The following is a 14,272-nucleotide window of genomic DNA, read 5'->3' on the forward strand; positions in this document are numbered from 1 at the left end:
ATTAACTGAAGAACAAACCACATATGTTTTCTAATTTTAGCAAACTTGCTCATTGTAACTAAAAGGACTCTAGCATAAATGAGTGATTTCAGTTTGATCATAGTATTCTGATGGTACTGTGTCACCCTTAGGTACATACACATTTCCCCTATTTGTTATAAACTATTCAAGTTGAAAATATAATGGAAGGCTGCACATTTACAGCTTAAATTGATCTGTTCCAAACTAGATGCAGGGTAATCTGACCCATTCAAAGACTTTAGCTTTGAATCTCGTAGTGACTTGTTTTGACTACTGGCTGAGCCAGTTTGCAGATTGGTGTGTCACCATAAAACTTCTATTGGAACATTCTTCAGTTTGCAAATGCAAGTCATCTTGAGACCAAACAAATGGTCTTATTTATAGGCCTTCTCAAGGATCCAGCATAAGTTGGGAAAATCCTTTATACTACACCAGTCTGACTGTACAAAAGATTTGGCAAATCATAGCACTGTACCTCCTGTTAGGGGTTAATTGGTCAGCTTTCTTTCTTTTTAGATTAAAAATGTCCTATTTGAAAAATGAGAAAATTTCCTCTCCCCACTTTATATAAAACACTCTCAAATGCAAAATCCTGTTCAGTCAATTTCTTCATGCTCCTCCAAACTTAAAGGAAGAAAGAAGGCAAATGGTAAATGACGGATAGGTTATGGAATGTAGAAATGTGCTGTTGTTTAAAATTTAGGGGAAAAATCTTAAATGTTAATTACAAAATTTATTTAAATTTTTAAAAGAAACATGGTCTCACTCTGTCATCCAGACTGGGATACAGTGTCACAAATATAGTTTACAGAATCCTCGAACTCCTGGGATCAAATGACCCTCCTGTCTTAGCCTCCTGAGCAACTGAGACTATATGCTTATGCTACCATGCTTAACTAATTAAAAAAAATTTAGAGACAGGGTCTTGCTATGATACCCAGGCTGGTGTTTAACTCCTGACCTCAATGAACCTCTCATCACAGCCTCCTAGATTCTACATACAAGCCACCTCATCTGGCCACTTTTTTTTTAAAACATGAAATGCTCGTGAATCTACAGTTAAATCTCAGGATGAATTCATTGGTCCCCATAAAATACATGTAACACTTTTTGTGGTAATCTCCAATATTTCTGTTATAATCTTTCTTAAGCTGTGGCTTTTGAATTTTGTTTACACAAAATTCAACTCGCTAATGCATTGAACACAAGTTTGTTTATGTGACTGGCATGTGCATGTACACTCAATTGGGAAAAAAGGGAGGAATTCAAAGCATTTTGTTTCTTATTATAGCTAATTAACCCAGAGAAAAATGCTATTAAATATAATTTACAGTTCGGAGAGGGGTTTACAGATCACAGCAAAAAAGTATGAAACCATTTAACATGGACAACCCAGAGACGTCTGTGGTCATTATTAGGAGATCAACCTCTGTGTGAATAAAACTATTCATTCATTACTCCACAAGACTTCTAAGGCAATTAGGCAATTCAAAGGCAATCTTTTGCTTTGTGTTTGAGATGATAAGAATAGAACATTTAGTGTATGCCTGGCGTTCTTTGTTAATCCTCACTACAAAAGGTATTATTACAAATATAACATTTGATTACTTTTTTCCGTGTTCTGATGATTCCCATTTGTGATTATTAAAGGTATCAGATAGCAGTGTCTCCTTCCCTGATAACCTCTTCTTGGACTACTTTCTGGACACCATCAGTTTCCCTGGTCCAAGGAAAAGTAAACAACTAAAAATTTTTGTTGCAGTCTCTTAAATTTACTTTTTGATTGCCTTTGTCAGTGTGAATACTTTCATTTTAAAAATAAATAAAAAGCTTACTAAGTCAACAAAAACAATGATTTTGATATCAAATGCAAATTTGTTTGTAATTGCCAGAATTGCTTCAAAATGGTATTGGTAACAGAGGATGCTGGTTTACAAACTGAGAAAAAGACATACAGAAATAGCATAATTTGTCAAAGATCACAGGTTGTAACTAGGTCAGTTAAAAAAGCAAAAATATCCTTTTTAAAATTTGATTTCATATCATTATTTTTGAAAATTCTGTCAAATATCAGTTTCTGTTTTGTTGACTCTATAATTTGCCAGTGTTAATTGTACAGGTTTAGATAGATTTCTATAGAGTTATTAACTGAAAAATTCTGGCTAAATATTTTGGAGAATGGTGTTTTTCACAGAAACAATAAAAATCCTTTTTCTAGAGCAGCGGTTCTTAAATTGGAGTGAGCCTCAGTGTCTGAAGGGCTTGTGACAACGCAGAATGCTGGACCCCCAGAGTTTCGATTCAGTAGGTCTGGAGTAGGGCCTGAGAACTTGCATTTCCAGCAAGTTTTCTGGTGCTATTAGTACTACTGGTTCCAGGACCACACTCTGAGAATCACTTTTCTAGAGGGAAAAAAAAAAAAATTGGTGAGTGCTTCTACCAGTAGAGAAAGGGTATGTTTGATTCAAAGCTCCCAATTTCCCTTATATTGGAGTGAATTTGGAGCCAGAGATCTTCTCCAAGAGGTACATGGTCCATTATTGAGCAACCAATTCCTTCCAAAAGTGGCATTTATACTGTTTCCAAGGTGCCATTCCCAGCAATGCTGGTTGCAGAATAAATAGTAGAACTGTATTGGTTGCTTTCAGAAGCCATGCTTTTGTTTCACTTTGTCTTTCTAGAAATATTTGGAGGTGTTTCTATAATTGTCATAAAACTAGCTGTGCATCTTTTTTACTTTTAACACGTCACAAAGAATGAAAGAAGGAGAGGGATGAAGCTGGATTTTAAACTTCAAGCTAGAAAATTCCAGGCTGAACTGGACATGTTCTGCTTCTCTTGTTGTTTGGCTTCTTATTGTTCATTATCACTTTCTAACAGACCCTGGGTTTGAAGGAATGACCCTGGCCACACTGTGAACATTCTTGGTTGAGGACAAATTGAGGTGCCCATTCCCGCATTATTAATGCTGAAGGGCTTCCCAGAGGCCAGCTCCTCCCTTTCATGACCATTTTATATCTAAGCTGGACTATGGCCTAAGCTCAGCCATCTGGACACTCTCTTCAGGAATCTTGACATTGAATAAATGATGCAAAGCTAGAAGAAACAGACAGAGTTTGTTTGTTCTAGCAGCTGTGCCTTAACCAGACTATTGTCACATGTCAGTAGTTTTTGATCTTTGACTGCCCTTCAGAACCATGAAAGGTCCCACATTCAAAGCTCTGAATCAATTTGTCTGCAGTAGAGCCTAGATGCTGGCATTTTTAAAGCTCCCCAGAATACTTGAACATAGAGTTAAGGGTTAAAAACTACTGCATTGGCCCTGCTTTCTACTCTTCTGTAGCTACTTGATTCCAGTTTTCCCTTTCCTCTGAGCTCCCAGCATCATCTTAATAAAATCCCCTTTGCTTAGATTATCCAGAGTTCTTTGTTACTTATATTGAACTTGATGTAAGTTCACAAAGCACACGTCCTTCCTTCCCCATGCTCCTGATTTTAGTAGAAGATGCCTTTGAACTTAGCTTTAGAAATACACACACACACACACACACACACACACACACACACACACACACACACATACACAGGCACACACACAAATGTAGCCCCTAGTCTCTGGTTCCACCTAACTGCACACTGGCTAACAATTCACTTCTTGTATATCATGATCCCGCAAACTTGAGACAATATGCAGGTCAAGTGCAGTCATTTTTGGAGCCACACTGAAGACTGGAAGCTCTCCCACCTGCAGGCCATCATTGGAGCCAGAAGTGGGTCTCTCCAGCCACAGCAGACTATATCACATCTGACACGGAGGGCATCTCTGGAATCCACCTTTCAAGTTTTCGGCAAACCATTTTCTCACTGTCCTTCACAAAGTTGACATTTTCGGCAGCATGATAGGAAAGATGTCATGTCGGCTGCTCTTCAAGTTCTTGTCACAGTGGTTAGCACCAGTTCTGTCATCTTCACTCTCCTCACAGTCTCCCATCTTGAGCCATGTCACAAATAATAATACATCTAGACTTGCGTTTTTCTTTCTTTCTTTTTATTTTGTCAAATTGAAGCTACCATAACCCAGCTGCCCATCCTCTGAGTTACTGGTTATGCAAATTGTTCTCCTTTTTCTCCAAATGCTTCTGAGCTAGAACTTATTAATTCACGACTATTGTAGGATTAATCCAATATGATTAAGTACTGAGTTTTTAATGTGAAACACTTAATTCTGATATTTGAAATTAAGTGTGAGCAATGTAGTCAAAGAATTCAAGCTGAAATGCATTCTGTGAAATGAACTTACTTCTTTAGGGTTGTTAAATTGTCACTATACACCCAGGTGAGCGCACAGATTCCTAGCAGTTCATTATTCTGCTAGTATGGTTCTGTACATTATGGCGAAAATGGGGCCACAAAACCTTTTGAAAGGTAAGATGTCTTTTTAAGAATGTCAGGATGCAAAATTAATTCAAAACTTACAATGGTGGATGTGTCCCCATACTGCATCTATTTGGTGATTAAGTGCAGAATCCAGGTGTAAAAAGAAACACATGAATTCAACAGAAGAACAAGAAGTGTCTAGTACACCGCTCTGCACACAACCAGCTTTAAACCCCCAGTCACTACCAACAAGGGGTAAAACTCCAGCTGAAGAGGGAATATACTTTCATCTCCAAATGCAAATGTCCACATATGCTGGTACAGGCACTGTAAACATGATATATTCTCTCTCTCCAAATGGATGCATGCCTGCAGACCGCATTACAGATCCATGAAAATGTCCTTAAACAAGCAGGATTACTGAATCCTACTTGCTACGAAATTGTTCCAGCCCAGAAACATGAGAGCTTAAAGGGTCTGAGTGGAACAGAATATCTTAGTAGATGTTCTTTGTAATGTTCCCTTAACAGGACATTTAGACCAAACACTACCTCCATTAACCTCTGACTTTTTAAAAAAAATTGACTTCTCTCAGCTTCACTTTATCCTTATAAGTTTTAGAGTGATACCTTTGAATTTAATCCTTGCATATAATATTTTCCTTTGTCTCTTTCAAGTGGCTAATAACTACAAATTCAAGACAGCACCAGAGCATTATCTTCTCAAAAGGAGACATCTCTGCTTGCTCATCTGGATGGTTTGTATAATCCTAGGTTAATTATAAATTATAATTAGGGCTCTCACATCCCATAGTCAATGCTTCATTATGAAAGCCAGCCTCACCCCTTCCTCTTTCCTTCCAGTCCATGCCCTTTTCTAATTATGCCCTGACGCCCTGGGGCTCAGACACGCTGCTAAAACAAATATATCAACGTGTTTGTATCACAAAGAGTAAGATGGGAAGCAACAACAAGCAGTTTCTAAAACATTACAAGTGTGCACTGTAGCTTCTTGGGGTTGGTTATTAGTTAATCTCAAAAAGAGGCTCCAAGGGGGCAAAAACATACCAGTGAGGTATTTTTCTGACCTGTTTATGGTTTTTCTAAATATGCAATTATAACCCAACAATATCAGAAAGTGCTATTCACCCTATTATAAGGCTAGATTTCTTCATTTATTAACAAAATAGATAATCAAGCTTCAAGCTTTAGTTTCCACTGTGAAGATATTATATAACAATTTCTGAGTGGTCAGATCAGTAATATGTGTGGCTTTTTGGTGTCACACCCACCCTGAAAGGGATGTGACATTTAAAAATATGTTTTTGTACTGGTTAATTCAAGGACCACAGGATGAGGACACATTGGAATTTTTGAAGGAAAATGCACAGTACTAGATAGCTTGTCATGGTCCAGAAAGACTGCACCAATAGGCTGGATAATTTATCACATTTTACAAGATTGCCTGTCTGGGTTGGAAAATCTGCTGTTCTTATGGGGGCACGTTTCCTTCAGGAAGAGAGGAACGTGGGTTAAAAGGAGACAAGCTCCAAAGAGAATTTCTCCTTGGACATCTGGGATGCCTACTTGTACTTGAAGTTTGTATGAAATTTTTTCCCACTTTCTCTTCCAAGTCCTTCCTATTAAGTAAAGCTGGTTCTTTAGAATTCAAAGAGCATGACTCAGCCATGTGCAAGGCCAGCACCTGCTCAGAGCTGGAAGGTCAATCAGCAACATGCTCATGTTCACAAATGCAATAATGTCTTGTGTCAGTGTGTAACATGAGACCAAAAATGTGGGGGTCATTGTTATTCCTCATCCATGCCTGCCTGCTACATAAAGCTCAATATTCAGAGGTTGGTAAAAACTGCACAGTTTTTGCATTTTCTCTTTGGGGGGAAGAAGAATTAAAAAGCACCAGACATAATGTCATTCATTGTGTGTGTGTGTGTGTGTGTGTGTGTGTGTGTGTGAAAGAGAGAGAGGATTAGAGTGAAATTTAAAAATATATGTTACTCATTTAAGTAGGTATTCAAAAAAAGAAATAAAAGGGCCATTATGTGACACAAATTGGCAGTAAGAGTCCAACATTGGAGGCAAGGACACAGTCAATAAGACAATTGCTGTGGTCCAAAAGAGAGAAGATAAAGACCTAAACTATGGTAGTGGGATGAGAGAGAGGGAGAAATGGATGAACTTGATAGATCTTAAGGACATTGCTAGGGCATAGTAATTGAATTGCTGTGACATTCTGGGGAAAAGAAGGAGTTAAGGATGGCCCCCAGGGTCCTATCTTGGACAACTGGGTGGATAAAACCACTTGCTGATTTAGGGACCCTGTCAGAATAACAGAGGAGAAAAGTGAGTTCTATCTAATTGTTCAGTTGCTCAAACCTTAGCCTATGGGGATGACAAGGTCTCTGAACATGGGCAGCAACTTGGGTCCAAGCACATCTCCCAAAAAGATCTTTGGACATATTTTCAGATATTTTTAAGATTCCTGCCCTCTTACATCTGCTGGCAGACTCATTAATCTTTGCGGCTTACTTTGGATTGGGGCGGTTGGCATTATGGATTTGTTAATTGCTGATACAATGTACTTTCTATGCAGGCCATATGTGAAGAGCAGCACTGGCATTCAAGAAATGTTAAATAATAATGTAAATGAGAAAAATTTCCAATCCCAATAATAAAGGGATCCAAGGAACATTGACGCAACTTGCAATCATCAGAGCTGTTTGATTGCCTTGTCACTGTGGGACAGTGACCAAAGTGATGCTAATCTAAATGTCATCTAGAAAGAATACTAAAAATATTATGGTGAAAATTAAGTACTGCAACCTTAGGAGCTGATTTAAAAATTAGAAGATATAGCAATTTACATCTGTGGATTTTATGATCGCCAAATGCAACCAGCTGAACATGCTCACATTTTTCTTTTTCTCCTCTCTCTCTTTTGAGAAAATGAGTTTTTTTTTTTTAGTTGAAGTCTCACTCTGTCACCCAGGCTGGAGTGCAGTGGCGCACTCACAGCCACCCCAGCATCAACCTGCTGGACTCAGGTGATCCTTCCGCCTCAACCTTCAAAGTAGCCGGAACTACAGGCACACGCTACCACGCCTGGCTAATTTTTTGATTTATTGTGGAGATGAGGTCTTGCCAAGTTGCCTATGTAGTTCTCGAACCCATGGGTTCGGGCAATCCCTTCACCTTGGCCTCCCAAAGTGCTAGGATTACAGGCTTGAGCCACTGGCACCCAGCCTGATTTAAAGAATTGGTCCAAACTAATGTTCCTCAATCAATGGGTCTTAAGGCTTTCTACATATTAGAATTGCTTGAGATTTTAAATTAATGATGATTAGACCACATCTAAGATTAATTAAACTAGAATCTCTGCAGGTAGGGGGCCCAGACATCAGCATTTTTAGCTTCTCCAGTGATTTGAATGTATAGTTTAGCTTGACAACCAAGATCTTAAATAAGGGTGATCTGAAGACTAAATGCTTTAGAATCATGGTTGGGAGAGGTTGCTTATTAAAAGTACAGATTCCAGCTCAACTTAAGACTTGCTGAATCAAATTATTTGGGGATGGGACCTAGTACGCTGCATTTTAACAAATACCCTGTGTGATTTATGTGCATACTGGAGTGTGAGAAACACTGCACAATCTGAAAATCAGTGGTGGCTCCTGTTATACCTTTAGACATAGATTCTGTAATAAAGAAACAACCAACCCACACAAAAAAGGAAAAAAATTTCTCCTCTCTCTCTTTTGAGAAAAAAAAATTTTTTTTTTAATTGAAGTCTCACTCTATCACTCAGGAGTTTGGTTTAAAACGGGGTTTCTCAACTATGCTCAATTGACATTTTGGGCTTTGTTTGCAGGGGCTCACCTGTGCCTTATAGGATTTTAACAATACCTCTAGCTTCTACTTACTGGATGAAAATAACACCACCCCTCCTCAACTGAGGCAATCAAAAATGTCTTCAGATACTGCCAAATGTCCTCTAGGGTGAAAATTACCCCTAATTAAGATGCCAAACATGTGGATGGTTCCATATCTCCTAGCACTTGAAACTATGGACAGAAAAACATCTTCCTGATTAACCAGATATGTCTACTTTTGATTAGAATGGTTTTGGTTCACATATGCTTAGTTTTTCACAAAGATGTGGCACATCTATCATAGAAATGTGGTTTCCAGAGCAGGTGGGAGGAACTTGGTCACTAATGATTTTCAGTGGCAGCAGGGAAGGGCTCTGCTTTCATACATGGGGCTTCTGAGTTAATAATAGACAAAAATTATCTTTTTACCTAATATGAAACTGATTATGAGATCACAATGGGAATGGGCTCCATCGTTGAGTTAAATGCAATAAAAGGGCAAGTTGTTGACATGAGTCTTGAATTCTTTTTAAATCTGGAGCAAAAAATGGATAACATCTCCACTTGCAAATGCTGATCATGTTGATGAAAGAGGTTTGGAACATGGTTTCCCCAATACCAAAGGCTGTTAATTGGTGTTCAAAGGAGACACTCCTCTTATGTAGTCTAAAACTTCAGATAGATTGATTTTCTCCATAAGGCTAAAATTACCAGGTGGGCCATATTAATTCTGGGCACCTTCAGGTCACACTTTAATTCAGATGACTGCCATACCCTCTCACCTGGAAAATGACTGAACTTGGCATCTCACAGCATATACAAGTGCTCATCTTAGACAAGCAGTAAGATAGAGTGGTTACAAATACAAACTCCAAAGTTAGAATGTCCATGTTCAAATCAGGTTCAGCTTTTGTTATGAGGTTTCAGGCAAGTGATTGAATTTATGTGAGCCTCAAGCTCCTTATCTATTAATTGAGGGCAATAATGATACTTATCTCATCAGGATGTAATAAGAATAAAATGAGATGACATGTATCAACAGCACTTCACATAGCACCCTGGCATATAGCAAGTATTTATTTATTTATTTATCTATTTTTGAGTTGGCGTCTCACTCTTGTCATCCAGATTGGTGAGCAATGGCATGCTCATGGCCACTGCAGCCTCAACCTGCTGGGCTTAGGTGATCCTTCCACCACAGCTTTCCAAGTAATTGGAACTACAGATGCACAGCACCATGTACAGCTAGTTTTTGTGATTTACTGTAGAAATGAGGTTTCACCAATTTGCCCGGGCTGGTCTTGAACCCTTGGGCTCAGGCAATTCTCTCACCTTGGCCTCCCAAAGTGCTGAGATTACAGGCTGAGCCACTGTGCCTAGCCATCATGTACTTATTAAATGGTAGTGATTATCTTTATTTTAATTGAACCTTATTTAGGAAACCTGACAATGGACTCTTCCATTAGTTACTGTAACCCATAGAGGAGGATTTTAGAGGTTAAAAGGATATTTCAGGTACAATTCAGTCTGCTCATTTTACAAGTGAGAAAACTGAGGCACAGAAATGGGATCTGATACTCATAGATTTATGCAAAACAGGCTCCATCACCTGGAGTCTTCAGCAGATAAATACAGTGCTGATGTAGTGACTTCAAATATCTGAGTTTGCCATTTAATTTGCAGATATTCAATTTCATTATCTGTAAAATTAATGTAAAAATGGCTAATCTGAAAATTTTATAGCAAATGTTTGAAAGAAAGTACTTTGTAAACTGTAGAATGCTACCCAACTAATACTTAATATTATGATTTATTCTTCATTAGAAAAAGTGCGACGCAAACATAGATTCTGAAACACACACAAGCTTCTTAAAGTGCCAGTCAACATCCTTTTTGATATTTTTCATGGCATAGGAAACAGATTAGGCTTGAGCATGTATGCTTTTCAACAGTGGCCATTTGTTCTCTGCTCTGCAGAGAGCCTTTCAAAAGCAGCACCTTGGACAGCATCCAGGGAGGCTTCCTCTCTGATGCCTTGTCCTTTAGTCAGATCTGACCTTCACGCACCTACAACATTCTGTATGAACTTTCTTACTGATTGCAAGTTATGATTGCTTTGCAGTCTAACCATTACAGTGAAACACAAACAGAAACTCCATTTCACCTCCGTCCTTACTTATTGCAGTTAAGGAGATGGGTGGCCACGTGGAAGCAGGGTTTTCTTCGACCTTCACTGTTGGTCCTGCATACACTGATTGACAGCCTACCACCTTCTCTAAAGAGTGAAAGTTTGCATTTTCATTTGACTTGTCTATAAGTGAACTATATACATTTCAGGACTTAGAAATATTCAGTGAATAAATTTGTAATGAAGCATAAAGCATACATGCCTGTGACTTTTGGGTAACTTGGCAATGCCAGGATTAGAATGATCAGCTCTAAAACCACAACAATAAAAATTTTAAAGTGTCCATGTTAACTTGGGGTCAGGGTACAGAAGGTGAAAAATGACATGAGGGCAAAACTGGAAATAATAAGTAAACCTAGTATAAAGAGAAAAAAAAAAGGCTGGGCTTGGTGGCTCAGCCTGTAATCCCAGCACTTTGGGAGGCCGAGGTGAGTGGATTGCCTGAGTCTGCGGGTTCAAGACCAGTCCAGGCAACTTGGCGAGACCACGTCTCTACAATAAATAAAAAATTAGTCGGGCATGATAGTGTACATCAGTAGTTCCAGTTACTTGGAAGGCTGGGGCAGAAGGATCACTGTAGCCCAACAGATCAATGCTGGGGTGGCTGTGAGTGTGCCACTGCACTCCAGCCTGGGTGACAGAGTGAGACTCCAACTCAAAAAAAAAAAAAGAAAGAAAAGAAAAAAGAAAATAAGCACCAATTTTTTCAATTTATCAATCCACAAAGAGAGCATCCCTAAAGGACATAGGAAACAGGTTAGGATAAACAAAATTTTAGAAATTAAATGTTCCTTTATGGTGACCTCATTTTATAAGTAATTCTACTAAGAACCATTAATTTAGTGATAGGCTTCATTTTATATAATTATTATAAATTTGTATTTGAGATGAATTTCATTTTATGAGATAAATGTGGAACTGGAGGGGAGGAGTTTGCTGAAAATAATGGAGCTACTATAAATGTATAGACCCATCTTATGCCAGCCCATTTTATTTACTCCCTAAAAGTAATCTCAAAATTATAAAGCATGAGTTGCTTATTATGAATGAATTGGTAAGGTACCAGGCCTCTAACTAGATGCCACTAAAAAAGCAATCTGACTCACAATTCTGTTTATATATTGTTCAAATAGACGTTTCAGTATGAACATGTTTTGAAAGTCACTAAACACCTAACTCAAACTCAGTCCAATACACAATATTTTTGCCTATTGTTGGGGTTAAACAAAAACTGCACCTTTGAAAACCCTTAAAGAAACACAGACTTCAGGAATACACAAAGCTTGCTACTTGCAAAGGTGGAGGTAATGGCATGGATGGAGGGATGGGGGAAGGTTAAAGATACCACAAAACACAAGCCAGTACACATATAACGTCTTACCTTTTGGGTTCTTGGTTTGCTTGGGTTTTGTAATCTTTTCTCTTTTTGGATTCCTTTCTGGTATCTTTTTTAGCCTCTGGTTCAGATGGGGAGGGAGCTTTGCTCCCTTCGGGGTCTGTATTTGGTGGCAGCCCACTAAGGTACACATGCATTTGTTGACTTTGGAGAGGGGGTGGTCACATGAGGCATGCACAGAGTGTGGCCAGTCATGGGAGAACCAAGAGCACACGCACATGCACAAACAAAAGAAAGAAAGAAAAGGATGCATCAAAAAGCAAAAGCGAATGCATTCAAACTAAAATAATAAGAAAAAAAGATGCAAACTTGCATAAGGAAAATCAGAACTGAAAAGAAAATAAGAAATCCAAAACTGTTTCCATGACAAGATGTATAAACCTAACTGTGAATCAAGTGGCAGTCTTACAATATGAAATCCAGACAATGTGTATCATAATTCATGATGATGTTTACCAGGGAGTTTACAAAAACACTTCATTATTTTATAACACTTTCTTATTCAGTAACATATGTAGAATACAGTGTGACAACCCAGAGAATATAATGCAACTTCTCCCTCTCTCTCTCTTTAAAAAATTCAGTCCAAGAGGCTGTAACAGATAGTCATCAAAGTGTACATATTTATAAAAAGCAGAATTATGCACAGATACCCCCCAGGTATCAAAGTTTTCATGAGTATCTTTTATGCAAATAAAATGTCACGTGCTGGGCTAGTGAACCTTGTAACAATGGGAGGTGATGATAACCTTGCTGCCTGTTAAATATTCAAACCTACAATGCTATTGTTATCCAGCTCTAAATGTTGAAGTTGCATTTCATAAAAATATACCAGCACCAGAGAGGGGAAAATCACAGAACAAATCCCACAGGTATTTCAGAGTTGTATAGCTTACAAAGAGAAGGATGACCGATACAGTTCTGATTTAAAATAAATGGAGTCAATTCTGGATTCACCCACATGTGGATTTTTCTGCAAGCAGCAACTTTTTCATCTGAGGCTGGGGTGTTAAAGCCACCTAGTTGTCCCTAGGTGTGCCTCCACTGGCTGTTGGTTGGGGAGCTTTGGGATTCTGTAGGTTTCTCCTCATACTAATGCAAGGTTACATACATTGAGATAGTAAACTGGCTGTGGCAGTGTGGAAATTTATTCCATGTCTCCAGAGCCAAATGGCAATGTTCTTAAATTATTTGCTGCTTTGCATTATTCAGAACATGGATCTTTTCCTCCAGGAGCTGGGCAAGGTCTAAAGAAAGAGAGTACTTGGTACCAAGTCTGGAAACTTGATGTTCTGGTCTTGTATATAAAATCGATAAAATGAGGGGGTTGATTAGACTGTGATCTTTAAAGTTCTTCCAGTCTCTGTGGTTAAATGAAAAGTGTTATCATCATCTGTGCCTTGCAGTTCTACCTAGTTTGCTTCAGCTCTTGAAATGTACTTGGCTTTCTCCTTCTGCAGGGCACTTGTACGTGCTGTTCCTTTTGCCTGGAACTACTCAACTCCTACACATGCTTTAGTTCTCAGCTCCAGCATCACTTCCTCAGGGAGGTCCTCCTTGCCATCCTGACACTCACTCTGAGTCATGTTTCTTTATTCTGTCATGGAAGTATTCCTTTTCCTCAGAGGACCAATCTGAATGTAACTCTGTCCCTGTGTGGGGTCTGATTTTTTACTCACCATGTATACTAAATGTATACCAGAGGGCATGACACTAAGTAAGTGATCATTAAATAATGATGGGATAAATGATAATAGCAAAAGCAAATATATCTTAAGTTTTTGCCATGTTTCAGGCATTGTGCTGAGCTCTTTGCATCTATTTGCATTCTCTCAACCCTGGGAGGATATGATCATCCTATTTTACAGATGATAAAACTGTGGCACAAAGAGTTTAATTACTAACCAGGGTCACTGCTAGTCAACGAGGTGCTGTGATTTGAACCTAGATTGAACTAACTTTAGAGCTTGCCCTAGAAGCTGTGTTTGCCATTAAAAAAAAAAATCTCTTAAAAGAAGAAACCAAGTTAGACCTTTGTGTTTGTGTGTCTAGTGTGTGTATACTGCTGAGGGAATGAGAATGGTCAGAAAGTTCTGGATGATCCTAAAAACAGAATCAGCCATAAATCATTGCTGCTGCCTTTTTTTTCAATTTTAAGGCATACCTTCAGACACACAGACACATGCTTACCTGTTCCCATGGACGTGGGATGCACAGAAGGCAAAGCTGTAGTGAAGAAGGGTGGGGTCAATCATGGCGCCATTTTCTGCACGTTCAAGCAAGTCTCTGAGGTAGCAGAGATGTCGGTGACACCCTCGTACTCCATTTCGGGCACAATACTCGTCTAGTACAAACACCTGGCCAGGACTGAACCAGCCCTGTGTGAAGAATAAAGGAGAGACTT

At 38.7% G+C, this 14,272-nt stretch overlaps 1 protein-coding gene across 2 annotated transcripts in view; it reads right to left on the bottom strand.

Moving 5' to 3' along the window:
• CADPS (calcium dependent secretion activator) overlaps positions 1–14,272 on the bottom strand; it is a 265,905-nt gene that overhangs the window by 124,105 nt on the left and 127,528 nt on the right. The window contains exons 11-12 of one of the 2 annotated variants that reach the window (XM_021718484.1): positions 14,059–14,246; positions 11,854–12,012 (exon numbers count right to left, since the gene is read on the bottom strand). In XM_021718484.1, the coding sequence (XP_021574159.1) occupies positions 11,854–12,012; positions 14,059–14,246 (347 nt within the window). The remainder of the gene's footprint in view (positions 1–11,853; positions 12,013–14,058; positions 14,247–14,272) is intronic. The other variant, XM_008069830.1, reaches the window with a different exon arrangement.

This window comes from Carlito syrichta, unplaced genomic scaffold (assembly GCF_000164805.1).
Source record: "Carlito syrichta isolate Samal-C Ts95f unplaced genomic scaffold, Tarsius_syrichta-2.0.1 Scaffold312220, whole genome shotgun sequence".
Classification (NCBI taxonomy): Eukaryota; Metazoa; Chordata; class Mammalia; order Primates; family Tarsiidae; genus Carlito; species Carlito syrichta.